Here is a 27,684-nt window from a genome sequence, read left to right as displayed (position 1 = left end):
ACAGGGAACTTCCCCAAAATCAGGGATTGGGGAAGGGCTATGTTTTTTGTCTTTTCAGGAGAATGAAGGAATCCAGCAAAGGAATCTGAAGACCACTGGACCAATGAAATGTCAGGGTGGGGTGGGGGGAAAAGGATAAATCACCCAAAAAAAAAGAAAAAAAAAAAAAAGAGTAAATTAGCCTTTTGGTATTTCACATTTTCAAAGGATAAAATTTCATAAACCTTCCCAAATATTCATTTTTGCTTTTCTCTATAGACTTATAGTGGAAATGCTCTTTTTGTAGTACCAGTATAACTGATATTAACACTGGCTTTGGAGTTGGAATGTGGCTCTCCTTCTCTAAAACCAAGCATGCTTGCTTATTAAAATAAAATGTCAAATCTTGGATTCTAGTCAGAAGAACCACCTAATAGGGGACAGAAGAAAAACAATTTATTGTCACTAATCACATAATCCTTATATTCTGACTCTTTAAAGCTTTTCTTTAGGCATATCTCAAACTTATAAGATTAATATACATATATTTAAAACATTTTTGTCATGATATTAGTGGTCATATAAAGTACTAATTCTAGCCGGGTGATGGTGGCGCACGCCTTTAATCCCAGCACTCGGGAGGCAGAGGCAGGCGGATCTCTGTGAGTTCGAGACCAGCCTGGTCTACAGAGCTAGTTCCAGGACAGGCTCCAAAGACACAGAGAAACCCTGTCTCGAAAAACAAAACAAAAAAAAACAAAACAAGCAAACAAACAAAAAGACAATTAAAGTACTAATTCTAGAAAAAGGCTTCATCTAGCTTCCTGTAGCTGACTTCAGGTTTGAGCCTCTATCAGGTAACTAGAAATTAAGCTTTTGTACTCTGGATGTACATAACAAAGTATGGCCCTTTAATCCCTTTGAGATCTGCTGCATATGACATTTAAAATGCTTACGTTTTCTGCAGTGAACCAAGACCATGCCGAATAGTGACCTCTGACGTCTCCAAAAGGGAGGATGGGGGCCCCACAAGGATGATCCCACCAGGACTACAATAATACCACTAAGATGACCAACACCAGCAACTGCTCATACTGAAAATTTTTATTTTTATTAAGATCTTCCTCCCCTCCCTCCCCCCAGGTATGTGTTTGTGAGCACACACCATAGCACATCTGTGGAAATCAGAGGGCTGCCCCACAGTGCCGGTTCTCTGCTCTAATGTATGTAGTCCTGGAGATAGAAAGGAGGTTTGGAAACAGGGACTTTTAGTAGATGAGCTGCCTCATTGGATTCTGACCCACCACTCCAGAGTTTCTCTGTAGCCATGGCTGTTCTGAACTTGCTTGGTAGACCAGGTTGGCCTCCAACTCAATTCACCTCTCTCTGACTCCTAAGTGCTGGGATTAAAGGCACATGCCACACTGTCTTGTGACTACTGACTTTTAATACTGAGATAAACTACAAAAATTTTAAGTTGAGACTGGTCCTAAGAAGAGGAAACAAACTTTCCATTTATTTGTTTGCTTGTTTGTTTGTTTGTTTTTGAGACAGGGTCTCACTGTGTAGTCCTTGTTCCCTAGAAGCAGCTGGCCAGGGCTGCTGAGATGGCTCATGTGGGTAAAAGTGAGCGTCATGCAAACCAGACGACCAGAGTTTGATCCCATGAATATATGGTAAGAAACAATCAACTCGCCACAGGTGTCCTTTGACCTCCACGTGCACGCTGTGGGATGAAGCCCCCCCCCCACCCGCCTACACACCACACATGACACACATTTTGAAAACCATTAAAAAGGGCTGGAAGCATGGCATAGTGGTCAAGAGCACTGGCTGCTCTTCCAGAGGACCCCAGTTGAATTCCCAGCACCCACATGGCAGCTCACAATCAACTGTAACTCCAGTACAAGGGAAATTTGATTTCTTCTTCTGACCTCCACATATACAAGGTGTGCACCTGGTGCAAAGATAGACACATAGAAGTGGACAGAAGCTGGCCAAGGGGGTCAGGCTACATACCAAGAAGGGAGGAGACTTAAGCAGCGGTGTCCACTTGCCACTGGGGTAAAGGTAAGAAAGCTATAAGACTGACAGAGTCATGGAGTTTTCTGTGATTTCAAGAGCAGCTCTGGCTAGGGAATGTGTCTTACAAGAAGGCCCCTGAAGGCCTGTGTGTTAAGCTGGGAAGATGAAACCTAAACCGAAATGGAGACTCCAGGGCCATGGGATATACACCAGAGAGAGGTGTGCGTGTAGAATCTAAGTGTGCTGCCTGCAGTAGAGATTAAGGGTTGGCGCTACTCGAGCCTTTTGTAGCCCAGCTGATTATACGATGAGCCCCAACGATGGAGATGGGACTATAGGATTTAGTGTTTGCTCTGCTAAATTCTTATTTTGCTTTGTTGTGATTGTTCCTTGTTATGCCTGAGTTCTTTCTTCTTAAAACAGGAATATTTACTCCGTGCTTAAGTTGAAAATATGTCTCTGTATTTTTTTAAAAATTTTATTGGAAACTGACTTTTTTTTTTTTGAAATGAGGTCTGACTGTATAGCAATAGATAGTCTTCTTCCCAAGTGCTGGGATTAAAGGTTATGTGTTATCACACCTCACTTTTACTTTTTTGAGATACGGTTTCTCTGTGTTGACCCAGCTGTCCTAAAACTCACTATGTAGGACCAGGCTGGCTTCAAACTCCAAAATACACCTAGCTCTGCTGAGGGCTGAGATTACAGGTGTGTGCCACCAATGCCCAACTAAAAACTGACTTAATGTGCTACAATTTTGAAAAACTTTGTAGACTTCTAAAGCTGGACTGAATATCCTTTACATTATAATATGGTAATGAGCCTTAGGCAAAAGTCAAGTGATGTGTATATAGTAGTCAAGTTGACAAGTGGTAGAGTTATGACATCAGTATTAATTTTCAACTTGATAGAATGAAGACTCATCTCACCGATGAGCCCTTAGGCAATGCCTGTTGCCTAAGGATTATATTGATTACATTAATTTAATGTAGAAAGACTAATCTTAATTGTGGGTGGGACTGAACTACATTCATGGCAGAAAGTGAGCCAAAATAAGCCCTTTCTCCCTCATGTTGCTTTGCCTAGGGTACTTATCTCAGCAGCAGAAAAAGCAACTAAGACAACCTGCCATTCCTTTCCTTGAAGCAAGAGATAGTAATTAATTTCTAAACAGAAGATGAAGACTGGGAATGGCATGCAGTTTATAATCCCAGAATTTGGAAGATAAAGTCAGGAGGGTCAGTAGTCTAAGGTCATTGCTATCAAGTTGAAGCTTACCTTTATGTAAGACTTTATCTTAACAACAAAAATAAACTCCCAAGCAAATAAACAATAAAAAGAAAGATCTACCTAAAGAATGTCCTTGATCAATGTCTGCTTTAAATGATGTCCCAGGAGAGTCTCAAAATTCTCATTTGGAAGAAAAAGAATAATGCCCATTGCTTGGCTAATTCCATGATAAAACAAGAAAAGCAGGGCTGATGAACAGATGGATGCAGAGCTTATTTCCCTCCCTCTCTCCTACTGTCACGCAGAGCTCCAGGCTGCTCTCTAGCTCACTGTGTAGCTGAGGAGTCCTTGAGCTTCTCATCTTCCTGCCTTCAGCTTGAGTAACAAAGTTACATGCATGTTCTCTGCCTAGTTCATGCTCCTGGTTCATGAAATACTTACGGGGATCCAATCCAGACTTTATATTTGTTAGGCATGCAGGGCAGTGGTGGTGCGCGCCTTTAATCCCAGCACTCGGGAGGCAGAGGCAGGCGGATCTCTGTGAGTTCGAGGCCAGCCTGGTCTACAAAGGGAGTTCCAGGACAGGCTCCAAAGCTACAGAGAAACCCTGTCTCGAAAAACCAAAAAAATAAAATTAAAAAAAAAAAAAAATTATTTGTTAGGCATACACTCTTATCAACTGAGCTATAGTCCCACATCCTTGGTGAGAATTATTGGGAATGTCTTATAAATAAATGGTAAAGAACTTGAACCCAGCAGAACTAAGAACAGAAGCACTTCCCCTAAATTCAACATATAGAGTTTATTCTTACCAATAAATTATGTGGACTCAGTACTCACCAACATGAATTGGTGCTGGGAACAATCCATATTCATGTTCTCCTGGAGTATATTCCAGCTTCTCTTTCTTTAACTGGATTAACCGGCTCTTTGGGCTATGATGAGAAAAGAGTAAGAAACAAAGGCAATTAAGTTTCTTCCTGAGGTCAAATGAAAATAAATTATAACTGAAAAGATGATTCAGTATATAAAGGCACTTCCCACCAAGACTGACAACCCGAGTTAGAGACCTGGAAACTATATTGTTAAAGGAGAATTAACTTCTGAACACTATCTTTTCCTTCAACATGCATGTATGCTGGCCCCTTTTCAATAAATAAACAGAAAGAAAAAAATGTAATCTAATAATGTACTTAAAAAAAACAACAACCCAGGGTTAGAGAAATGGCTCGGCAGTTAATAGCACTTCCAGCTCCTTAGAGAGGACCTGAGTTTGAGTCCTAGCACCCATGCCTGCAACTGGTAAGGGCCTGGCCACCTCTGTCCTCTGCAGGTACTCTCATGTACCTTTGAGCACCTATAAATATGAACATAAGTAAAAAAAATCTTAAATTCTGGAAATTCCCATTAAAAAGAAGTTCTTTAATATTCTCTAACAATTTTATTCATTCAACAGGAGCCCTGGCTGTCCACGTGTGATGGTCTGTAGCCCTGACCACCTAAATTCAATCCCTGGAGCTTATGATGGGAGGAGATATGATGGGAAGAGAGAATTCAAAGCTCAAAGTTGTTCTCTTCCTTCCACAAATACACAAGGTCACTTATACTCATGCATACACATCATACAAAAACATAACAAAACGAAAAGATTAATTAATTAATTTTATGTGTGTTTTGTTTGCATGAACATTGGTGTCACACAAATGCCTGGTTTTTGCAGAGGCCAGAAAAGGGCAATGGATCCCCTGAAATACCATGTGGGTGTTGGGAACTAAACTCAGGTCCTCTGCAAGATCAGCAAGTGCTCTTAACCACTAAGTCATCGCTCTAGCCATTGAAGATATTTTTTTTTGGGGGGGGGGGGGTTTGAGACAGGGTTTGTCAGTAGCTTTGGAGCCTGTCCTGGAACTAGCTCTTATAGACCAGGCTGGTCTTGAACTCAGAGATTCGCCTGCCTCTGCCTCCCAAGTGCTGGGATTAAGGGCGTGCACTACCACTGCCCAGCTTAAAGATAATTTTTTAATGAATTTATGATTTATTATCAATATATGTTGGGTTTTTATACTGTTTGGTCCAAAGTGGGTTCCCAAAGTAGCAGTGCTGATGACAATATTGCTAACAGAAGCTCACTTACCTATCCCTCATGACTCTCATAAGGGAGGTCTGTTTACCAGCTAATTCAAACAGCCTCTACCCTGCTATCACAGAAAATACTTTCCCACAAGTTGCTGTTCTCTGCCACCAGAGATAGCCTTAGCATTTTGATCCCCAATAAACTGTCCTTATACACACAGAGTAGTCCAGTTTGGGGGTTTCACTATAACCTCTCTGACATATACCTCTTTTATATGTATACATACCTGGGCCATAGAAATTGTTCTTGGGTAAAACAGGTTCATGAGTGTAAAGAGCAGGCCTGTGCTGGAAACTCTACAAACACATCACACCCCAAGGGCTGGGGCTCTTAAATTTAGTCTTCTTTCAGTTTTATACTTTTCTGCTATGTTCAGAGCCTCATAGCCAGGTTTCCTTTATTTTTTGAGACAGGGTCTCACTGCATATGTAGCTCTAGCTGGCTAGGAACTTGCTATATAGGCGAGCTTCAAATTGACAGAAATCCACCTGCATTACTCTAAAGTTATAGGATTAAAAAAAACTTTAAAATTACCCCCTGAACTACCTGGCTGGCTAAGTGACTATTTCAGGTTTTTGTTGTTTACATTTTTTTTTTTTTGAGACAGGGTTTCTCTGTGGTTTTGGAGCCTGTCCTGGAACTAGCTCTTGTAGACCAGGCTGGTCTCGAACTCACAGAGATCCGCCTGCCTCTGCCTCCCGAGTGCTGGGATTAAAGGCGTGCGCCACTACCACCTGGCTCTGCCTACCTTTGCCCCCCGAGTGCTGGGATTAAAGGTGTGCACCACCACCGCTCGGCTAATTTCATTTTTTTTAAACTTAAGAAACGTCCTGGCAGGCCTAGAATGAACTATGTAGAGAATGATGTCCTTGAACAAAAGGCAATCCTCCTGCCTCTGCTTCCAGAGTGCTGGCATTTCAGGTGTACACCATCACACCTAGCTTTCATTCTTATTTTCAAACAATAAAAGGCATAATTAGACTCCATCTGACAGAATGGAAGTAGAAGAGAGAGGCTAAACACCAGGGATGATAACTATAACCTGTAACACAGTGTGGCATCAACAGTACACTGAGTACCCAGGTACTCGAGACGGGTACATACACAATACATTACACATACATAATGCTATATATACTAGTTTTTGGTAGTGAAAAAAAAATTTTGTTCAGGCTTAGTGGTTAAAGGTGCCTGCCACCCAGTCTGTGGTGGTAGAGAAGAGACTGGATAACACAAATGTAGTAAAAATTATAAAGCTATGGTGGTGGATAATAGGGATAAGAAGATATATGCTTTCAGTCGCCACTACTTACTCTGTGGTTTTGTAAACATCAGAATACAGCCCAGCTCTCTGGTACTTTTTCTTTGGAGGACGTGGGGCCTTCTTTTCTCGTGGGATGAGAGCCAGCACAGGGTGCAACGTACTTTCAGGTTCAGAAGGTTCGGTGGGTGTTTCAAGAGGAATGGGAATTTCAGCCGGTGTTTCTATAAAACTAGAAAAAAATAATTTGAAGATGTTATTGGAAAAATAATTATACACACACATACATGTGTATTTGTTGTAATTTTTGAGGCGGAGTCTTAGCCTTGAACCTGCTGTGTAGACAATAATGATCTTCAGATCTTGATTCTTGTGGCTCCTATTCCCATGCACTGACCTTATAGCCATGCATCAGGCATGATGATGCCCACTTTTAATTCCAGAGGTAACCACTGTTCTATGAGCTGGTAGACAGGTTGGTCTATACTACATAGTTCTAGGCTAGCCAAAGCTACACAGTAAGACCCCGTCTAAAAGAAAAAAAGCACTCAAGAGGCAGGAGGATCTGTGTGAGTTCAAGGCCAGCCTGGTTTATAAGAGCTAGTCCAGGACAGGCTCCAAAGCTACAGAGAAACCCTACCTCAAAAAAACAAACAAATAAATAAATGAGCAAACAAACAAATAAACAAATAAATAAAACAAGTTGGGTGGATGGCTCACACATTTAATCCCCAGCACTCAGGAGGCAGAAGCAGGCAGATCTGAGTTTGAGGCCAGTCTGTTCTATAGTGCAAATTCCAGGACAGTCAGGGCTACACAATGGAACCCTGTCTTGGAGGGTGGGGGTAAACAAACAAAAACAAAAAGAAACACCAAGGCACATGGATGTATTCGTTAGTGCTTTTTTTTTAAAATATTTATTTATTTATTATGTATACAATATTCTATCTCTGTGTATGTCTGCAGGCCAGAAGAGGGCACCAGACCTCATTACAGATGGCTGTGAGCCACCATGTGGTTGCTGGGAATTGAACTCAGGACCTTTGGAAGAGCAGGCAATGCTCTTAACCACTGAGCCATCTCTCCAGCCCTCGTTAGTGCTTTTAATCCTACTGCTTAACAAGTTGAGCCAAAGGGCTAGAGAGATGGATTAGCAGTTAAGAATTGCTCTTTCAGAGGACCTGGGTTCAAGTTGAAGAACCCACATAGTAATTCACAACTATCTGTAAGTCCAGCTCCAGGGGATCTGATACCTTCACACAGATACACATGCAGGCAAAACAACAATGCACATAAAATAAAAACAAATAAATTCACTAAAAACAAAGGAGTTGATGCAGAAATATAAGTTCAAATCATTCTTAGCTGTACAGCGTTCAGGGTCACCTTATCTCAGAAAATCAAAATCAGAGCAGTCCAGCATCCTGGCTCATACCTGTAATCCCAGATGCTAGAGGCTAATGAAGGAAGACATCCATGTGAAATTAGCCTAGCATACAGGGTATGACTGTATCTAACCAACGATAACAACAAAAAATTTTCAAAGTAAACCTGATGGTGGTGCAAGTCTATAAACAAAACTACTACCTAGGCTGAGGCTGAGTGAAGTCAAGTTCAAGGCCTGTTTGAACAATTTACTGAGAACTTTCCAAAAAAATTAACAGCACAGCTGGGTGGTAATGGCACATGCCTTTAATCCCAGTACTTGGGAGGCAGAGGCAGATGGATCTCTGTGAGTTTAAGGCCAGACTGGGCTTCAAGCTCTAGTTCCAGGACAGGCTCCAAGCTACAGAGAAACCCTGTCTCGAAAAACAAAAAAATTAACACCCCCACCCACCCACACACACCCCTCTACCTACCCCTTTGGTCCTCAAACATTTTATATTAAACAAATCTACTATTTGTGGGACACACCAGGAGGGTCTCCAGGAGAGGAGGGGTCACAAGTTCAAGGCCATCCTAGGCTGTACCAAGGACTAGAGCAATAGCTCAGTAGTTAAGAGTACTCCTTGCTCTTTTAGAAGACCAATTTAAAACAAACAAACAAACAAAAAAAAAAACAGCTTGGAACTACAGCTAGGTTGTAGTTCAATAAGTTACAATGTAACAACATTTAAATAGCTATGGCTAAAATCTCTTTAAATTTGATAAAAGTATAAACTTGAAGTTATATGAATCTAAGTCACCATGAGGAAGATCAACTCAAATAAAACAAAGCAAATGATAATAAATGTGCTGAAAGTCACCAATGAAGAAAACAAGACAGTGAGAGGAAGCAGGATATAAGAAGGTTAGAAGCCAGGAGCAAATCCAGTCCCAGGAGCCAACCCAGTCCTGGGACACTGGCAAACCAGGATTGATCCAACGACCTGACTCAAAAGTCTGCGATCTCCACCTGAGTGGGACTGAACCAGCTACCTAGGACACAGAGAGAACAGGATCCGCCAGGAGCAGAAGCGGGGAGCAAACCTAGTCCTGGAATATGGGCGGATCAGGATTGAGCCAGCAACCAGATCCAGAGTCAACAACCTCCACCAGAACAGGTACAAGGGAATATCCAGAACAGGTACAAGGGAGTAACCGCTGAGCAAGTGAGCCAGAGCAAGAGACTGCTGAGGGTCCAGATGTGAATCTGGAACCTTCAAGGGAGTAGACCTAAGCTAACATCCCGGTGGGTCTGGGTGAGAGTCTAGGACCTCCCAGGAACTAGGCTGGAGCCAGGACCTCTGTCAGTCTGGGGGTGAGTTAACCTGGGTCCTCTGAAGAAACAGGCAGGAACCAAAGATCTCAGCGGGGCTAGGCACAAGTCTGGGACCTCAGAGAGAGTAGGCCTGAGCCAGGTCCTCTGTGGGTTCGGGCATTGGTCTGGGACATCAAAGGCAGGAACCTGGAACCCCTGCGTGTCTGAGCATGAGTCTGTGACCTCTGAGGAAGTAAGCAGGTCCTCTGCAGGAGTTCAGGTGCACCTGAGCCTGGGACCACCGAGGCAGTAGACTGGAGCCAGAAACATTTCCAGGTCCAACTCCAACCCAGGGACTTCTGCAGGAGATCCAGACCAGGATTTATAGAAACAAATCAAAGCCAGCAGCCTAGGCCAAAGTAGGCCTGAGACAGCAATCTCCAAGGGAGCAGACCAAAGCCCAGGAGCACTGGGCTACCTCCAGGAACATGGGGTAACCAACGGGGTAACTAGAACTGTGAAAATGACTATACCATGAGGAACCACCATCTGAGTTTTGGATTAACTGTCACCTAGAAGATTATTCAACAGAATCTCAGACAGCCCCAACAACACCTATTAGAGGAAAAGATGAGTAGAAAAGGTAAGATCACATGCTACACCACAAAGAGCAACACAATACCAGTAGAACCTAAAGACCCTACAAAAGCAAACCTGAACAACCAAATATGGATAAAAGAGAAGAACATGATCTAAAAAATAACCTTAAGAGAATGTTTGAAATTCTTAAAGATGAAATGAGAAATTTCCTTAAAGAAATGGAGAAAAAACAAACAAAAAATTGGAAGACATCAGCAAATCACTTAAAGAAAACCAAGAAAAAGAAACCAAACATAAAAAAAAAAGGAGCAGGAACCACAACTGCAAACATGAACAGCAGAATACAAGAAATGGAAGAAAGAATATTAAGCGCTGAAGATACAACAGAGGAAATAGACTCATCAGTTAGAGAAAACATTAACTCTAACAAAAGTGTAACCCAAAATATCCATGAAATATGGGACAACATAAAAAGACCAAATCTTATTTTTCTGCTCATACTGAGTTCATTGAAAAGGAGTTCCCTTTAATAGTATCTCGGGATTTTGTTGACTAGTAATGGAGCCTACTTATGTGATGTTGTCTAGAAGTCTGTTTTTCAATTAATTCATTTTTAGTCTTTCAAGTTTTTCCTGTGTCTCTTTACATGCAAGTGCGTAGGAGTGTGTATATATGTATGTATTCACATATGCAACCAGATGAACATGTAAATGTGTTCATGTATGTACAGTAGTTCAGGATCTCTGTTGGGTATCTTCCTATAATATTCTCTATCTTACTTTTTGATTAAAAGTTCACTTTACATTAAGCAGTTAAATTAATGACAAAGGGAGCAAAACTCAGATGTGGGAATAATAAAATTATCTACATATTAAAGATACAAAACTATATCTGCATAAAAATACTGAAAAAGTTCTTCAACTGAAAATGCTAAACATGTTAATAAAATAAACTTGATCAAAATTCAGATTTTTGTGGTTTGAGACAAACCACTTATTGATGTTAAAAATTCCTTATTCTTTTAAAATTTTAATTTCTTTTTAAAAATTTTTAATGAAAATATAATTAAATCAGTTCTTCCTCTCCCTCTAAACCATCATTTGTCCCTTTCATGTAACCATACCTCCATCACTCCTTCTCAAACTGATAAAATTTTCTTTAACTATTATTACTGTATGTATACATAAATTCATAAATATATAAATAAAGTCTTGAGTCATAAAAAAAAGCCAAATCTTAGAATAATAGGTATAGAAGGAGAAGAAGTTCAAATCAAAGGCACTGAAAATTTATTTAACAAAGTCATAGAAGAAAACTTTCCCTTTCTAAAGAAAGATATGCCTATGAAGATACAAGAAGCTTACAGAACACCAAATAGACTGGATCCAAAAGAAAGTCCTCTTGCCACATAATAATCAAAACACTAAACATACAGAGTAAAGAAAAAATATTAAGAGCTGCAAAGGAAAAAGGCCAAGTAACATATAAAGGTAGACCTATCAGAATTACACCTGACTTCTCAGTGAAGACAATGAAAGCCAGAAGGTCATGGTCAAGTGTTAATGCAGACAGACATGAAGAGACCACGATGCCAGTCTAGACTACTATAGCCAGCAAAACTTTCAATCACCATTGAAGGACAAAACAAGATATTCCATGACAAAACTAGATTTCACCAATACCTAGCCACAAACCCAGCCCTACACAAAATACTAGAAGGAAAACTCCAACCCAAGGAAGATGGCTACACCAACAAAAACACAGACAATTGATGAGCTCTTTACAGCAAATCCCAAAGAAGAAAAAAATACATGAATTAACATCACCAACGATGAAAACTAAATTAACAGGCGATAGCAACCACTGGTCATTAATATTCCTTAACGTAAATGGACTCAACTCACCTATAAAAAGGCACAGACTAACAGAATGGATACGAAAACAGAATCCATCCCTCTTCTGTATACAAGAAAGGCATCTCTGCTGGGCAGTGGTGGCGCATGCCTTTAATCCCAGCACTTGGGAGGCAGAGGCAGGCGGATCTCTGTGAGTTCGAGACCAGCCTGGTCTACAAGAGCTAGTTCCAGGACAGGCCCCAAAACCACAGAGAAACCCTGTCTCAAAAAAACAAAAACAACAAAAAAAAAAAAGCTGGAAAAATCCCACACTAGTGAATTAACAGAACATTTGAAAACTTTAGAACAAAAAGAAGCAAACTCACCTAAGAGAACTAGACCGCAGGAAGTAATCAAATTGAAAGCTGAAATCAACAAAATAGAAACAAAGAAAACAATACAAAGAGTCAATGAGACAAAGAGTTGGTTCTTCGAGAAATCAATAAAATAGACAAACCTTTATTCAAACCAACCAAAAGGCAGAGAGAGAATATCCAAATTAACAAAATCAGAAATGAAAAGGGAGACATAACAACAGACATGGAGGAAATGCAGAGGATCATCAGGTCATATTTTGAAAACCTGTACTCCACAAGATTGGAAAACTTAAAGGAAATGAACAACTTTCTGGATAAATATCACTTACCAAAATTAAATCAAGACCAGATAAGCAAATTAAACAGACCTATAACTGCTGAAGAAATAGAAACAGTCATCAAAAGTCTCCCAACTAAAGTAAGCCCAGGACCAGATGGTTTCAGCTCAGAATTCTACAAGACTTTCAAAAAAGAACTAATACCAATACTCCTCAAATTATTCAACACAATAGAAACAGACATTGCCAAACTCTTTATTATGAGGCTACATTTACCCTGATACCCAAACCACATAAAGACAATACTAAGAAAAAGAATTACAGACCAATCTCACTCATGAACATTGATGCAAAATACTCAATAAAATACTGGCAAATCAAATCCAAGAACACATCAGAACCATCATCCACCATGATCAAGTCGGCTTCATCCCAGAGATGCAGGGATGGTTCAACATACGAAAATCTGCCAATGTAATCCACCATATAAACAAGCTGCAAAATAAAAACATGATCATTTCATTAGATACCGAAAAACCATTTAACAAAATACAACGTCCCTTTATGATAAAGGTCTTGGAGGGAGCAGGGATATAAGGAACATACCTAAACATAATGAACGCAATATACAGCAAGCCAACAGCCAACATCAAACTAAATGGAGAGAAACTCCCAGCGATTCCACTGAAATCAGGAACAAGACAAGGTTGTCCACTCTCTCCATATCTATTCAATATAGTTCTTGAGGTCCTAGCTAGAGCAATAAGACACCAAAGGGAGATCAAGGGGATACAAATTGAAAAAGAAGAAGTCAAACTCTCACTGTATGATAGTTTACATAAGTGATCCCAAAAATTCTACCAAAAAAACTTCTACAACTCATAAACACTTTCAGCAATGTAGCAGGATACAAGATTAACTCAAAAAAAAAAAAAATCAGGAGCCCTCCTGTACACAGATGATAATAGGGCTGGGGAAGAAATCAGAAAATCAACACCCTTCACAATAGCCACAAATAGCATAAAATGTCTCAGAGTAACTCTAACCAAACAAATGGAAGACTTGTATGACAAGAACTTGAAATCTTTGAAGAGAGAAACTGAAGAAGACACCAGAAAGTAGAAAGACCTCCCTTGCTCTTGGATAGGAAGAATTAACTTGGTAAAAATGGCAATCTTACCAAAAGCAATCTACAGATTCAACACAATGCCCAGCAAAATCCCAGCAAAATTAAAATTCTTCAAAGACCTCGAAAGAACGGTATTCAACTTCATTTAAAAAAGCAAAAATCCCAGGATAGCCAAAACAATCCTGTGCAATAAAAGAACTTCTGGAGGCATCACAATCCCTGACTTCAAACTCTACTAGAGTTAAGAGTACTGAACACAGCCTGGTATTGGCATAAGAACAGACAGGAGCACCAATGGAACCGAATAGAAGACCCCCAGATATCAATCTACACGTCTTCAAACACTTAATCTTTGAAAAAGAAGCAAAAAGCATCAAATGGAAAAAAGAAAGCATATTTAACAAGTGGTGCTGGCATAACTGGATATCAACATGTAGAAGAATGAAAATAGACCCACGTCTATCACCATGCACAAAGCTCAAGTCCAAATGGATCAAAGACCTCAACACAAAGCCAGCGACACTGAACCTTATAGAAGAGAAAGTGGGAAGTACACTTGAACGCATTGGCACAGGGAACCACTTCCTAAATAGGACCCCAGCAGCACAGACACTGAGAGAAACAATTAATAAATGGGACCTCCTGGAACTGAAAAGCTTCTGTAAAGGAAAGGACACGGTCAACGAGACAAAACAACATCCTACAGACCGGGAAAAGATCTTCACTAACCCACATCAGACAGAGGTCTGCTCTCCAAAATTTGCAAAGAACTCAAGAAATTGGACACCAAAAGAAAACATAATCCAATTAAAAAAAAATGGAGTACAGACCTAAACAGAGAACTCTCAACAGAGGAATCTAAAATGGCTGAAAGACACTTAAGGAAATGTTCAACATCCTTAGTCAGAGAAATGCAAATCAAAACAACTCTGAGATTCCATCTTCCACCTGTAAGAGTGGCCAAGATCAAAAACACTGATGACAACTTATGCTGGAGAGGTTGTGGGGAAAAGGGAACACTCCTGCATTGCTGGTGGGAATGCAAACTGGTACAACCTTTGGATGTCAGTGTTGCGATTTCTCAGAAAATTAGGAAACAACCTTCCTCAAGACTCACTAATACCACTGTTGGTTATATACCCAAAGGATGCTCAATCATGCCATAAGGACATGTGCTCAACTATGTTCATAGCAGCTTTTGTCATAGACAGAACCTGAAAACAACCGAAATGCCCCTTAACCGAAGCATGGATGAGGAAAATGTGGTACATTTACACAATGGAGTATTACACAGCAGAAAAAAATAACGATGACTTGAATTTTGCAGGAAAATAGATGGAGCTAGAAAACATTATTTTGAGTGAGGTAACTCAGACACAGAAAGACAATTATGACATGTACTCACTCATAGGTGGTTTTTAAACATAAAGCAAAGAAAGCCAGCCTACAAACCACAATCCCAGAGAATTTAGTCAACAATAAGGACACTAAGAGAGACTTACAAAGATCTAATCTACATGGGAAGTAGAAAGTAGAAAAAGACAAGATTTCCTGAGTAAATTGGGAGCATGGGGACCTTGAGGGAGGGTTGAAGGGGAAGGGAGAGGCAGGGAGGGGAGCAGAGAAAAATGTAGAGCTCAATAAATTCCTTTGGCTGTTTATCACATTAGACTCTTGAATTCATTAACTAAAGGTTCATTTTTTTGTTTTGTTTTGAATCTTAGGCCCTTTTACTTTTTTTACTATATCAAAATAATTATGGCCACCTTGTGTTTTAAAAAAAGGCTCTAGCTACATTATGTGGCCTAGGATGGCCGAAATTCAGTATCAGTATAGCTCAGATTGACCTTAAAACTCCAGATTGTTCTTCAACCTGGAATCATTGGCATGCATGAGTACTTCACCAAAAACATTCTTATGTATAGAAAACAGTTTTTGGCAGGGTGCGGTGGCACTTTAATCCCAACACTCAGGAGGCAGGGCCAGGTTGATCTCTGGTAGTTCAAGGCCAGCCTTACCCATAAAACAAACAAAAAAAGAAAACAGCCTGAAGAAGCCAGGCCATTGTGCACACTTTCAATCCCAGCAGTAAGGGGCAGAGGCAGGTCGATCTTGGTGATTGAGGCCAGCCTGGTCTATAAAGCAAGTACCAGGACAGTCAGAGACACACAGAGAAATCGCGTGTCTCAAAAAAAAAAAAAAAAAAAGGGAAGGAAGGAAGGACGGACGGAAGGAAGGAAGGTAGGTTGGTAGCTTGGTTCAGTTACATAAATATAGTACAATTTGGAGACACTTAAGCTGGTCTTGGAGAAATTAGCTCATCAATGAAGATGCCAACTGCCAAGCCCAATGAGCCAAATTTGATGTCTGGGACCCACACGGTGGAAGAGATCTCACAGATTGTTCTTGGGGTTCCCCTATACCTGCCATCATAAGCATACACACATATAGAAGATAAACAAACAAGAAAATAAAGAAGTTAGAGTGCTGTTATTTAGACCATTAACATCTTAAGAAAGAAATTACCTTTTATTGTTTTCTTGTTCTTCTTCCTCTGGTATTGTCTTCTGTTTTTTCCTAGTTTGTTCTTCTAACAGCCAATTTTTCCTCTTCAACCCCTTCTTATGTTCTGAATTAAGGTTCACACTCTGAACCACAGCCTCGATCACATCAGTAACTGTGTCTGGACTTAGGTGCAGCGCTACTTCTTCACCTTCATTCAATTCTGGATTGACCAACTGGGCAGCCTGGAATGCTTGCATTGATACCACGGCTTGGAGGGGACATTTCCGAGGTCGACCTGGTCTGCGTTTCACAAAATTGTTCCCTGTCCTGGCCTGCCTTTGAAGTTTTTTGGCTTTTAAAATTTTATTGACGTGGTCCAGGTTTTTCTTGGTGGCCAAGATTTTGTCATAATTGCACATTTTCCGAGCTTGGCGCTGCATAGCTTCAACTACACTTCTCTTGATATGATGGGGAGAACATCGACTCGCTAACTTTTCAGAAAGAAGTGGGACATTATTATTACAAGAGTCACCTGGGACTGAAGACATTAGAAGACTATCCGATTTACCTAGGGCTCGCTCTTTGCTATAGCTATGGCCTGGACTGGAGGAAGGTGGTACAGACACAGTTGTTATTGCGGCATCGGTATTTTTCTCCATGGACTCTTGCTCATCGTGTTGTACTATCCGTTGCAACAGACTGTCTACAGAATCATCCATAGACGCAACCAATCTGGGACTTCTGGAGGGAATTCCATTCACTAAAAGAGACAACACAGCACACACAGACAAAAAATTGATCACTGAGTTATCTAAATTGCTGTCTCTATTTTTTTCTTCGCCTTTTGAGATAAGGCTGTGCTACAAAGCTTTCGCTGGCTCAGAATGCACCAGGCAAACCAGGCTGGTCTTGAAGCTGTGGCGATCGATCCTTCCTGCCTGTCTTCTGAGTGCTAGGATTATAGGAAATCAACCAGCTTTTAATTTAATTTCATCAATTAAATATTTATTTTTAATTTATGTATATGTATGTGTATGGCATGTGCACAAAGGTGCCTACAGAGAGCAGAAAAGAGAGTCTGATACCCTGAAGTTAGGAAGTTAGTGAGCTGCTGGATATGGGTGCTGGGAAATGAACCCAGCTATTCTGGAGAACAGTATTTTTAACTAAACCATCTCCCAGCCCCTTCTTTTATTTTGTTTAAGACAGGTCTTCTGTAGCTCAGGATGGCCTTGAATCTACTACATTTCAAATTATTCCTAATCCTCAGTCTCTGTCTCCCAAAGTACTGTAATTACAGGTGTGTCCCACCATGCCTGGCTAAGTAACTTTCTATACTAACAAAAGATAAAGGCTATACAGTTAAAGACTGGATAAAGAGCTAAACTTGTCCGATTTCTGGGGGTCTAATCCATAGACTTGCCCATATCAGGCAAGTTGCTTACCACTCAGCTAAATCCTGAGCAAGATGGGTTCCTTCCCTTCTTTCTTCCTGATTTTTCAAACAGGGTGTTACACTGTAGCCCAGGCTGGCCTGGAACTCACCAGATAAGGTTATCTTCCTTCCTTAGACTTCTACATTCTAGAATTAAAGGTGTTTAATATACAATACCTGTGAGGTTTTTGTATATGTGTTCATGTGGATCCAAATTTGTATTTATGGGGGTGGGGTGGGTGGGGTCCACTCTTGTGTGCTGTTTCTCACGGACTATCCATATTATTTTTATTTGGAACCAAATACACATCCTTTTCAAGAAGTGTGCTGAATGACCGAATCATTTCTCTACCTCCATGAATAAGGATTACCGTAAGGGCTGGACTGAATGCACTTCACATCTTCAGAGTATGAGGACCTGGGATGGAAGGTCACTTTTAAAAGTGGTGTGCTTGAGTGTCAACCTGATAAGGGGTGATGTTGTGATGGGGTTAGGTGAGTGTTAATTTCAACTTGACAAACTACAGAATTCCTGCGAGATGGGGGTTCTGAACACGATTGTAAGAGATTATCTTTCTTGGCCAGGCAGTAGCACACACCTTTAATCCCAGCACTTGGGAGGCAGAGGCAAGTGGATCTCTGTGAGTTCGAGGCCAGCCTGGTCTACAAGAGCTAGTTCCAGGACAGGCTCCAAAGCTAAACACTGTCTCAAAAAACCCAAAAAAAAGAGGTTATCTGGGGGCTGGAGAGATGGCTCAGTGGTTAAGAGCATTGCCTGCTCTCCCAAAGGTCCTGAGTTCAATTCCCAGCAACCACATGGTGGCTCACAACCATCTGTAAAGAGGTCTGGCACCCTCTTCTGGCCTTCAGGCACACACACAGATAGAATATTGTATACATAATAAATAAATAAATATTTAAAAAAAAAAGAAGAAAAAAAAGAGGTTATCTTTCTAAAAGAATTATTGCTTGTATTTGTGTACACAAGTGTGTGGAATCGTGCATGTATGGAGATCAGAGAACAACACTGTGTTTTAGGTTCACCTTCCATTTTGCTGTGGATTTGGAAGGGAAGAATGCAGGCTGTCAGGCTTCTGCAGCGTGTGTTTAGATCTACCTGCTGAGTCATGTCTTCAGCCCAATTGGGACTTAGTTAATGAGGTGGAAGACCATCCACCACAGTGAGTGGTGTCCTTCTTCTAAATGGGACCTTGAGAAGGGGAACCGAGAAGCAGCTTTTATTTATCCTTCTTCATTTCCTGACTGTGGATATGATGTGACAACCTGCTTCAAGTTCCTGTTGCCCTGACAAAGATGAACTGTAGCTTTAACCGTGAGCCAAAATAAACCGTTTATCCCTTAAGTTTCTTCTTCTAAGGCATTGTTTAATAACAGGAAAGTAATTAAGTCTCTAAACTCATAATTTATTATTATTATTACCCACAGGTCCTAGTTTATTAAGTAATGGACTTACCTACATGTTTCTAAAATGTGCCACTAGCTGACATGCATGGTGGCTAATAACTGTGTAACTTCAGCATACAGGAGGCTGAGCCAGAAGGATTACCACAAACTTCAAGTCAGCCTGAGCTACTGAGTGGGGACTGAGACAGTAGGGCACAGCAAAACTCTATCCAAAAATATTTAAAATTAGTGCTGGCGAGATAGCTTAGGGTAAAAGCATTTGCTGATAACATGAGTTCAAACCCACAGTGGAAGGAGAGATGTAACTTTTCAAAGTTGTCCTCTGACGGTAGCCTGCATACATGAGTGCACGCACACGCTCAAGCACACAGACAGACACACACACACACACACACACACACAAACACACACACACACATTTTAAAATTAAGAAAATGGTATTAGAGTTGGGGTTCAGTTTAAAAAGTGTCTACCTAGTATGTAACAATATCATGTATCAAGTTTTGGGGAAAAAAATCCAGCATGTGGGAGAGTGGTAGAGGCTGGAAGATCAGATGTTGAAGATAACTTTGGCTACACAGTGAGTTTGAGTCCAATCTGGATTATATGAGTCCCTATTCAAAAACAAACATGGGAAAAATATGTTATGAATCTAGTTTTTTAAGATTTTACTTTTATTTATGTGTCTACATCACAGGGGTACAGATGCTTTCTGATACCAGAGGAGAATAAGAAATGCTAGGAGCAAGAATCAGGTCCTTTAGAAGGCCAATAATTGCTTTTAATCACTGAACCACCGCTCTAACCCAATCCCAAATATTTCCCTATTAAGTACTACCAATTACCGAAACATCTATCTCATCAGGAAATGGATTTTTCCTAACAATCCCAGTAACTTGATGTTAAAATCCTAAAAATGAACAAGGTAAGGGAGGGATGAGATATATTATATAACTGGATCTCTGTTTCTTTTCAATGTGGCCATAATGAATAAAGATCCCTTTTCTGCTTTCTGAATTCCACTACTGTGCCTTGAATTGGCAAATTAAGGGCTAGTGGGGGAGAACAGCTTTTTAGGACTGTCAGAGTAGCTTCTTACTGTAACCCTAGAATCCACATTGCAAGAACTATACACATACACACCCTTGTTATTGCTCAACACAGTAAAACAAAAATACTTCGAGTAGCCTAAAAAGTTCCTTAGGTATCCTTTTATTGACAACACCACAGGAGCAGGTCAAGGAGGTACCCACTATTTGTTTCCTCTTAATACTGATGATGTCTGCCTTTCTAGAAGTTTATATAATGGAAAAAGCTGGAAATCTACAGGCAAACAATAAAACTGTGTGACAGAATCTGTCTCTGAAGTGATTCCTATCTTAGGCCAGAAAGCAGGGCCTTCTGCCTTCATTGTGTCTGTCTTTTACTTTGGCTTACCTGACTAATTCTGAGCTCAGGCAGGTTAATCCATAAAGGAACGGTTGTCTATCCTAGCTCTAATCTTTTTGCCTTTCAAAGCTGAAGGCAAAGAGAAGTTACTATCCTAAACCTGCAGTCACGTTGGATTCTCAGAAGAATAATCAATGCCCCAAGTTCCGTAAGGGCAATTATTTATGAAGTGAGAAACCCCAGAGCACAAGTATCATCTGAGACCCATCTTGCCCTCTAAATCACGAGGACTTCTTTGAACTACTTTGCAGAACCAGAACTGGTGTCATCAACAACCAGTCCATATCTTGATACTGATACAATCCTCCCTCTGGAGGAAAATAAAAATCTCTCATTCCCAATTCTTCCTCAACTGAAAGCAGAAATACATCTCAGTACTCTGAAGATGGCCTTTCCATTGGTAGACAGTCACTGTTGGACTAGTTGGATCAGAGCCTGCAAGCCTTTTTACTACATTCCCTTTATATATAAACCCTTCCTCCATCGATTCTGTTCCTCTAGAGAACCCTGACTGACACAGGGGGTATAAAATTAAACTCAAATGGTTTATGGCCTTAACTTGGTACAGTGTTGCTACTGGTTGTCCTCTGCAGGGGAACTTTAAGACAAAAAGTTTCAGCCAGAGGGCTTGTTAACCCTTTAGAATAGCTGGAGTTACATATATATATTCCTCCTACCAAATTACCAACTCATCCTGTAAGTTGCATGTTTTGTCAAACTTCTGTGACTTTTGTTCCCAGAAACGGCCTCCCAATACTTGAAAACTCCTGCAGTTTTGGGCCTGCAAGACAGGTCAGAGCATAGAGACACTTGTGGCTAAGTTGAGGACCACATGGTGGAATAGAAATAAGACTCCTGTGAGCTGTACTCTGACAACTCACATATGTAAACACACAATATATAAGTAAACAAATATTTTTAAAATAAAATCTGCAATTCTTTTTTGTTTTGTTTTGTTTTTCGAGACAGAGTTTCTCTGTAGCTTTGGAGCCTGTCCTGGAACTAGCTCTTGTAGACCAGGTTGGCCTCGAACTCATAAAGATCACCTCTGCCTCCCAAGAGCTGGAATTAAAGGCGCGTGCCACCACTGCGCAGCAAAATCTGCAATTCTTAACTTTATCTGATTTTATGTATATGAGTTTTCGCCCCCTCAGCTGTTCCTGAATTTTGTTCTCTTTATTTATTTTTTATTTATTTATTTATTTATTTTTGAGACAGGGTTTCTCTGTGTAGGTTTGCTGCCTGTCCTAGAATTCACTGTGTAAACCAGGCTGAACTCGAATTCACAGAGATTCACCAGCCTCTGCCTCCTGAGTACTGGGATTAGAGGCACGTGCCCCACCACCAGGCCCAGATTTATTCATTCATGTGTTGCACCTGCATATATGTGTGTGTACCATGTGTGTGTTTGATGTGTAGTTCAGAAGATGCCCTGGAACTAGATTCATGTATGTTTGTCAACAACCATGTGTGTTCTCTGAACCTTGCTTCAAGAGCAAGAAGTGCTGGGATATCTACAAAAATGTTCTTAGCCATCAATCCATCAATAATCTCTTCTACATCTACACCTAAGTTGTGTTTTTGGTGTATGTTTGCTTTTTTTTTTTTTTTGACTGAATTTATTTAAGTGCAACCAAAACAAATTTTGGCCTTTGGAGGACAAAAGACAGGGTCTGGATCCAGAGTAAATGAAGTTGCAGGTGGCTGTAAAGAACTATGTGGATGCTGGGAACAGAATCAATGTACTTTTTAAGACAGCAAGTGCTCTTACCTGCTGAGCCATCTCTTTGGTCCCTTTTTTCTTAGCTTCTTTAAAAGAAACTGATTAGTCGGACAGTGATGGCACACACCTTTAATCCTAGCACTCAGGAATCAGAAGCAGGTGGATTTCTGTGAGTTTGAGGCCAGCCTGTCTACAGAGCGAGTTTCAGGTCAGGGCTAGATAGAAAAACCCTGTCTCACAGAACAAAGCCAACCAAAACAAACAAATGGATTGATTGTATAAAAATAGAAAATTATGGGACATGAAAATGAACTTACTGTGTGTGGGGTGAGCATTTGTAGCATAGCTCACGTATGGAAAGATCAGGGAACAAGTTATGGGAGCTGGTTTTCTCTTTAGCATGTGGGGTCTGAGATCACAGTTTACTCTTTAGGCTTGGTGGCATATGCTTTTATCAAGTGAACTATTTTGCCCTTCCCTAATTTCCTTGCTTAAATGAAAATCTTTTTCTTTTTTTCAAGACGGTGTTTCTCTGTAGCTTTGGTGCCTGTCCTGGAACTTGCTCTGTAGACCAGGCTGGCCTTCAACTCACAGAGATCCACCTGCCACTGCCCCCCAAGTGCTGGGATTAAAGGTGTGCGCCACCACTGCCCGGCCTTTTCTTTTTCTTAAATTGAGACAGGCTCTATAACCCAAGCTGCCCCTTAACTCACAGATTTGTCTGCCTCCTCCTTCAGAGTGCTGGGTGACGTTGTTCTCTGCTGGTCACCCAGCCCTGCTTCCCCTCCCTTTTGTGCCATCTCTCAGCTTCCTAAGATTTAGCTCCTTGGTTTTAGGTCTCTTGTAGCCCAGGCTGGCCTTGACCACCAGCATCTACCTCCTCACTGATAGCAACAGCAATAGCAGCCCTAACCAACAACAAAATGTTTGGTTTTGGTAAAGGAAATATTACTCCTTTCATTATTTTTCCCTAACTACTGAGGCTTAAGCCTAAGGTCTTGCATAGGCATGTACATGATAGCCTCTGGAGTAGCAGGGAATGAAAAGAGAGTCTCCCAAACACTGAAATTTTGGTGTGATCATATCCATGACCCACTAAAAATGTTTCCTCTTTCTTTTCTTTTCATTGTTGAGATGGGGACTCAAGTAGTGAAGGCCAGCTTCAAAATAAAACATTACATCGTTGAGGTCGGCCCTGAATTCCTGACCCTCCCATCTCAACTCTCCACTCCTGGGGTTAGAGGCTAATGTCATAATACTATGCAAAAGACTGGAGCTCTCCATTACTCCAGGTTGGTATTAACTGCACAGTGACCCTCTTACCTCAGCCTCCAGAGTGCCACGATCAGCCTTAGAAATCTGTCTATCCCAAGGTCATGAAGATTTTTCTCCTATATGCTCAAGTTTCATGGTTTTAGAAAGTTCATCAAAACCTATATTTCAAGTTAAAATTCCCGTGGTCTACAGTCAGTGGTTCTCTCTCTTTATAAAGCCATCTAGCTGTTTTTCATTTCTGTTAAAAAGACTTTCTTTATAACATTAGAATCATGTTTGAGAAGAATGAACTGAAAGGACACGAGTGGTGGCTGAAAACCTAGAATTTCTGAGGCTGAGACAGGATTTCTTTGATTTCTAGCCCAGGCTGGGTTACACAATGACTCTATGCCAGCCTGAAAAAACATCTCACCAACCCCTTCATGAAAACAAACAAATGAACCAAAAGTCAATGTATAAGGTCATACACACAGGTCAGTGGTTAAAAGCACTTGTTGCCAGGTCTGAGCTCCATCCCTGGGACCCACATAATAAATAAATGAATAAATAAATAAAATAGTAAGAAACAAAAAGGTATAACTGATTTCTATAAGGTGTCCTTTGACCTGTGCCTTTGTGACAAAAACACATACAATAAATAAATATGATAAAAATATTTTTCTTTCTTTCTTTCTTTCTTTTTTTTTTTTTTTTTGGTTTTTTGAGACAGGGTTTCTCTGTGGTTTTGGAGCCTGTCCTGGAACTAGCTCTTGTAGACAAGGCTGGTCTCGAACTCACAGAGATCCGCCTGCCTCTGCCTCCCGAGTGCTGGGATTAAAGGCGTGCGCCACCACCGCCCAGCTGATAAAAATATTTTTAAAGGAAGTATATTAGGAGTAACTATTTCTGGTCTTTAAAATTTTTTAAAAAATATATTTATTGTGATTCAGATCATCAAGCTTGAAGACTTATACCTGTATCAACAACATAAACTCAAAGGCCCTATTTCCAGACATTCTGCTTCAATAAAGCATACTATATGTTTATAGTCCTGGCAGGAATGGATAGTCTTTTCTTAGAGATAGAGTTTCACTATGAAGACCTAGCTGGCCTTCAACTCACATAGATCTGGCTGCTTCTGTTTCCCAAGTGTTAGGATTAAAGGGGTATCTTAGTTACTGTTCTATTGCTGTGAGGAGACACCATGACCAAGGCAGCCTATAAAAGAAAGCATAAGAAAGCTTAGTTTCAGAGGGTTAGTCCATCATGGTGGGGAGCATGGCGGCAGGCAGGAATGGAACTGGAGCAGTAGCTAAGAGTTTACATCTTATCCACAAAATGGGGGCAGAGAACAAGAGACTGAGCCCAACCCCAGTTGACACACTTCCTACAACAAGAATACACTTCCTACCCTTTACCAGATAGTTACTGTAGAGTAAAAGAGACAACTGGAGCAGGAAACCAAACAATCACTGAGCACTGAGCAAGGCGGGACAGAACAGAAAGAAGAACCTTGCTAGGTTGCTCCTTAAGCGGGGCTGAGCAAGGAATAGCAGAAAAAAGTAACAACTTTTCTCAGGAGTCAGAAGAGACGGCTACATTTCTGCAGGGGCTTCCCTTGTAGCACAGTGTTAGCAAAAGAAGTAACATCTTGGACCAGAGAAGAAGCAGACAGCTCTGTTAAGACATTTTCCCTTAAGGGAAAGGAGCAGAGCTGTCCTGTTGTGGCTCTACTCTCCAGAGCTGAGCTGTACTATTGCGGCCCTATCCCTCCAGTATAGCCTGGCTTCCCGATACGTCAGGGTATCTCTGCAACTCCAAAAGTGTAACACATTCACCCACAGTTCCGATCACTGGAAACCAAATATTCAAGTAGATGAGCCCCGGTGGTGGTGGTGGTGGTGGTGGTGGTGGTGGTGGCGGCGGCGGCGGCGGCGGCGGCGGCAGCGGCTACCTTGGTTATAAGATAACTGGAACAGTGTTCCCTCACAGAGATCTAATGTAAGGAAGGAAATGGCTGGGGCCATTGGTCAACCAGAGGAGGAACTTATCTTCAGGAAAGATTTCACCAATACACTAGCTGAAACCTGAAGCCTGAAGGACTACTTTCTTTCTTGTAGCCCTGGCTATCCTGGAACTCCCTCTGTAGACCAGGCTGACTACAACTCTGACTCTGAACTCCTGGGATTAGAGGTGTGCCACCATCGCCTGGCCTTATTTTGTTTTTCGAGACAGGGTTTCTTTATGTAGCCTAGGTATTCTAGACTGTCCTAGAATTCTCTCTGTAGACCAGGCTGGCCTTGAACTCACAGAGATCTGCTGGCCTCTGTTTCCCAAGTGCTGGAATTGAAGGCATGTACCACCATTGCCCGCCTCACTTTTATGCTTTTTAAGACGAGGTCTCTGTATTTCAGGCTGGCTTTGAAATCTTGGAAAACCCCTTGGTTCAGCCTCCCAAGTACTGCAGTTACAGGCATGAGCCACCACATCTACTGGGCACTATAGAAATCTTAGAATCAGTACCTGTGAGATGACTCAGCGGTAAATACACTTGCAGCCTGTGTTCAGTCTGCTCAGTCTCGGTTCCACAGGACAAACAACAGAACAATTTGGGAAGTTGTTCTCTGACCTCCACATTTACGATGTGACATGTGTGCACCACGAGCAAGCACACACATAATATATAAAAACGCAACAAATATATATTGTATACATGTGCCATAGTGTGCTGTTGATAAAAGCCTTAACCCCATGAGTTACAGAATTAGCCCATCATTTCAAATGAATTTCAAAAAGACCACATTACACATATAAACTTTTTTTTTTTTTTTTTTTTTTTTTGGTTTTTCAAGACAGGGTTTCTCTGTGGCTTTGGAGCCTGTCCTGGAACTAGCTCTTGTAGACCAGGCTGGCCTCGAACTCACAGAGATTCACCTGCCTCTGCCTCCCAAGTGCTGGGATTAAAGGCGTGCGCTACCACCGCCCGGCCTATACACTGGTTTAGAGAATTGTCATCTTAATGACATTTATCTTCATTGTCATCTTATCTTATTGTCATCTTAAGAGTCATTTATCTAAAACAATGAAATATGCTTATTATTCTTTTGATATTGTCTTATGTAACCTAGGTAAGCTCTATATAAACTGCAATGTTGGGGAAAGAACCCAGGGGTACATAAATGTGAGAAAAGCACTCTTATCAACTGAGCTGTAATTCTGAACCTTATTATTATCATATAATGTAGCCCAAGTTGGCCCCAAATTCGTAGCAATATCTCTTGCTTCAGTCTCTCCAGTGCTGGGATTACCAGCTTACTTTTTTTTTTAATTTAAATACTTAATGTGTATATTTGAGAGATTTATCTTTAAATATTTCATGGATGACCTTGAACTCCTAATCCTGCTTCTGTCTCCCAAATGTTGAGAGTATAGGCAAGTGCCAATATACTCACAACAATAATCATTTATTAAAGGGCTTCAAGCCATATTATTAGAGAATACACTATTTTACATCATTTCAATTCAAAAAATTGTGTGTGTGTCATGTGTGTTAAGTATGTGCACAAGGACAGGTCCCCGTGGAGGCCAGTGCTGACAAGTCCTTGTGCAGCAACAGCATATGCTCTCCACTGCTGAGCCATCGCTCCAGTGCCCTCATTTCAATTTTTAAAAGTAAAACGACTGAATTTTCCCATTATACATTATCACTGACACTGAGATGAAAAGACCATTTTTTGTTTGCTTTAGATCTTCATTAAGTAGCAGATAATAAAACAACAGCACTTACCTGCTGAAGTCGCACTCTCGGATGAAGACCTTTTACGGGTAGGGCTACAATTTGTGCTTTCTGAAGACCGCTGGGGAGGTTTATCTGAAGTTGACTGGGAACCTTGGAAGAAAAACAAAGAAATGCTAGTCAATCCAAGACTACGTGAAGTGTTTATCAGATCGTGCTGTGATAGAACAGGGAATTTCTGCTGCTACCATTGCGATTCCCTGCAGCAGTACGACGTGTAAGCTCACAAGAAGAAAATAAGCAGAGGATGAACCATGCCAGATGTTACTGACAGAATTTCCCACGTCTCACAGAATTTATATATTAGCAGAGAAACACAACTCTAGTTTTAATGGTAAGATAAAAATAAATTGTAATTTTTGTTTCATCACTATAAAATACTTACTGGTAAAAATTGATAGTCTAACCTGTTCCTTATTTTTTATTAAAACTCATCATATAAACCAGTAAAACATAATACAAGTAATTGAGAAAAAACTGATGTGAGAAAGGCATATCCAACTTAGGTATCTCATTTAATAGACTCAGATAAAAAGTGGAAGCTTAGACCTCAAGTTCATCATCATTTT

General features: G+C 40.7%; 1 protein-coding gene across 5 annotated transcripts in view; it reads right to left on the bottom strand.

Annotated features, from left to right (window-relative positions):
- Positions 1-27,684, bottom strand: part of Ash1l (ASH1 like histone lysine methyltransferase) — a 157,737-nt gene that overhangs the window by 76,497 nt on the left and 53,556 nt on the right. For all 5 annotated transcript variants that reach the window (XM_057793376.1, XM_057793374.1, XM_057793373.1 and 2 more), the window contains exons 4-7: positions 27,107-27,208; positions 16,055-16,793; positions 6,682-6,861; positions 4,075-4,169 (exon numbers count right to left, since the gene is read on the bottom strand). In XM_057793376.1, the coding sequence (XP_057649359.1) occupies positions 4,075-4,169; positions 6,682-6,861; positions 16,055-16,793; positions 27,107-27,208 (1,116 nt within the window). The remainder of the gene's footprint in view (positions 1-4,074; positions 4,170-6,681; positions 6,862-16,054; positions 16,794-27,106; positions 27,209-27,684) is intronic.

This window comes from Chionomys nivalis, chromosome 18 (genome assembly GCF_950005125.1).
Source record: "Chionomys nivalis chromosome 18, mChiNiv1.1, whole genome shotgun sequence".
NCBI classification, from domain to species: Eukaryota; Metazoa; Chordata; class Mammalia; order Rodentia; family Cricetidae; genus Chionomys; species Chionomys nivalis.
This window is presented reverse-complemented; position numbering and strand designations above follow the sequence as displayed.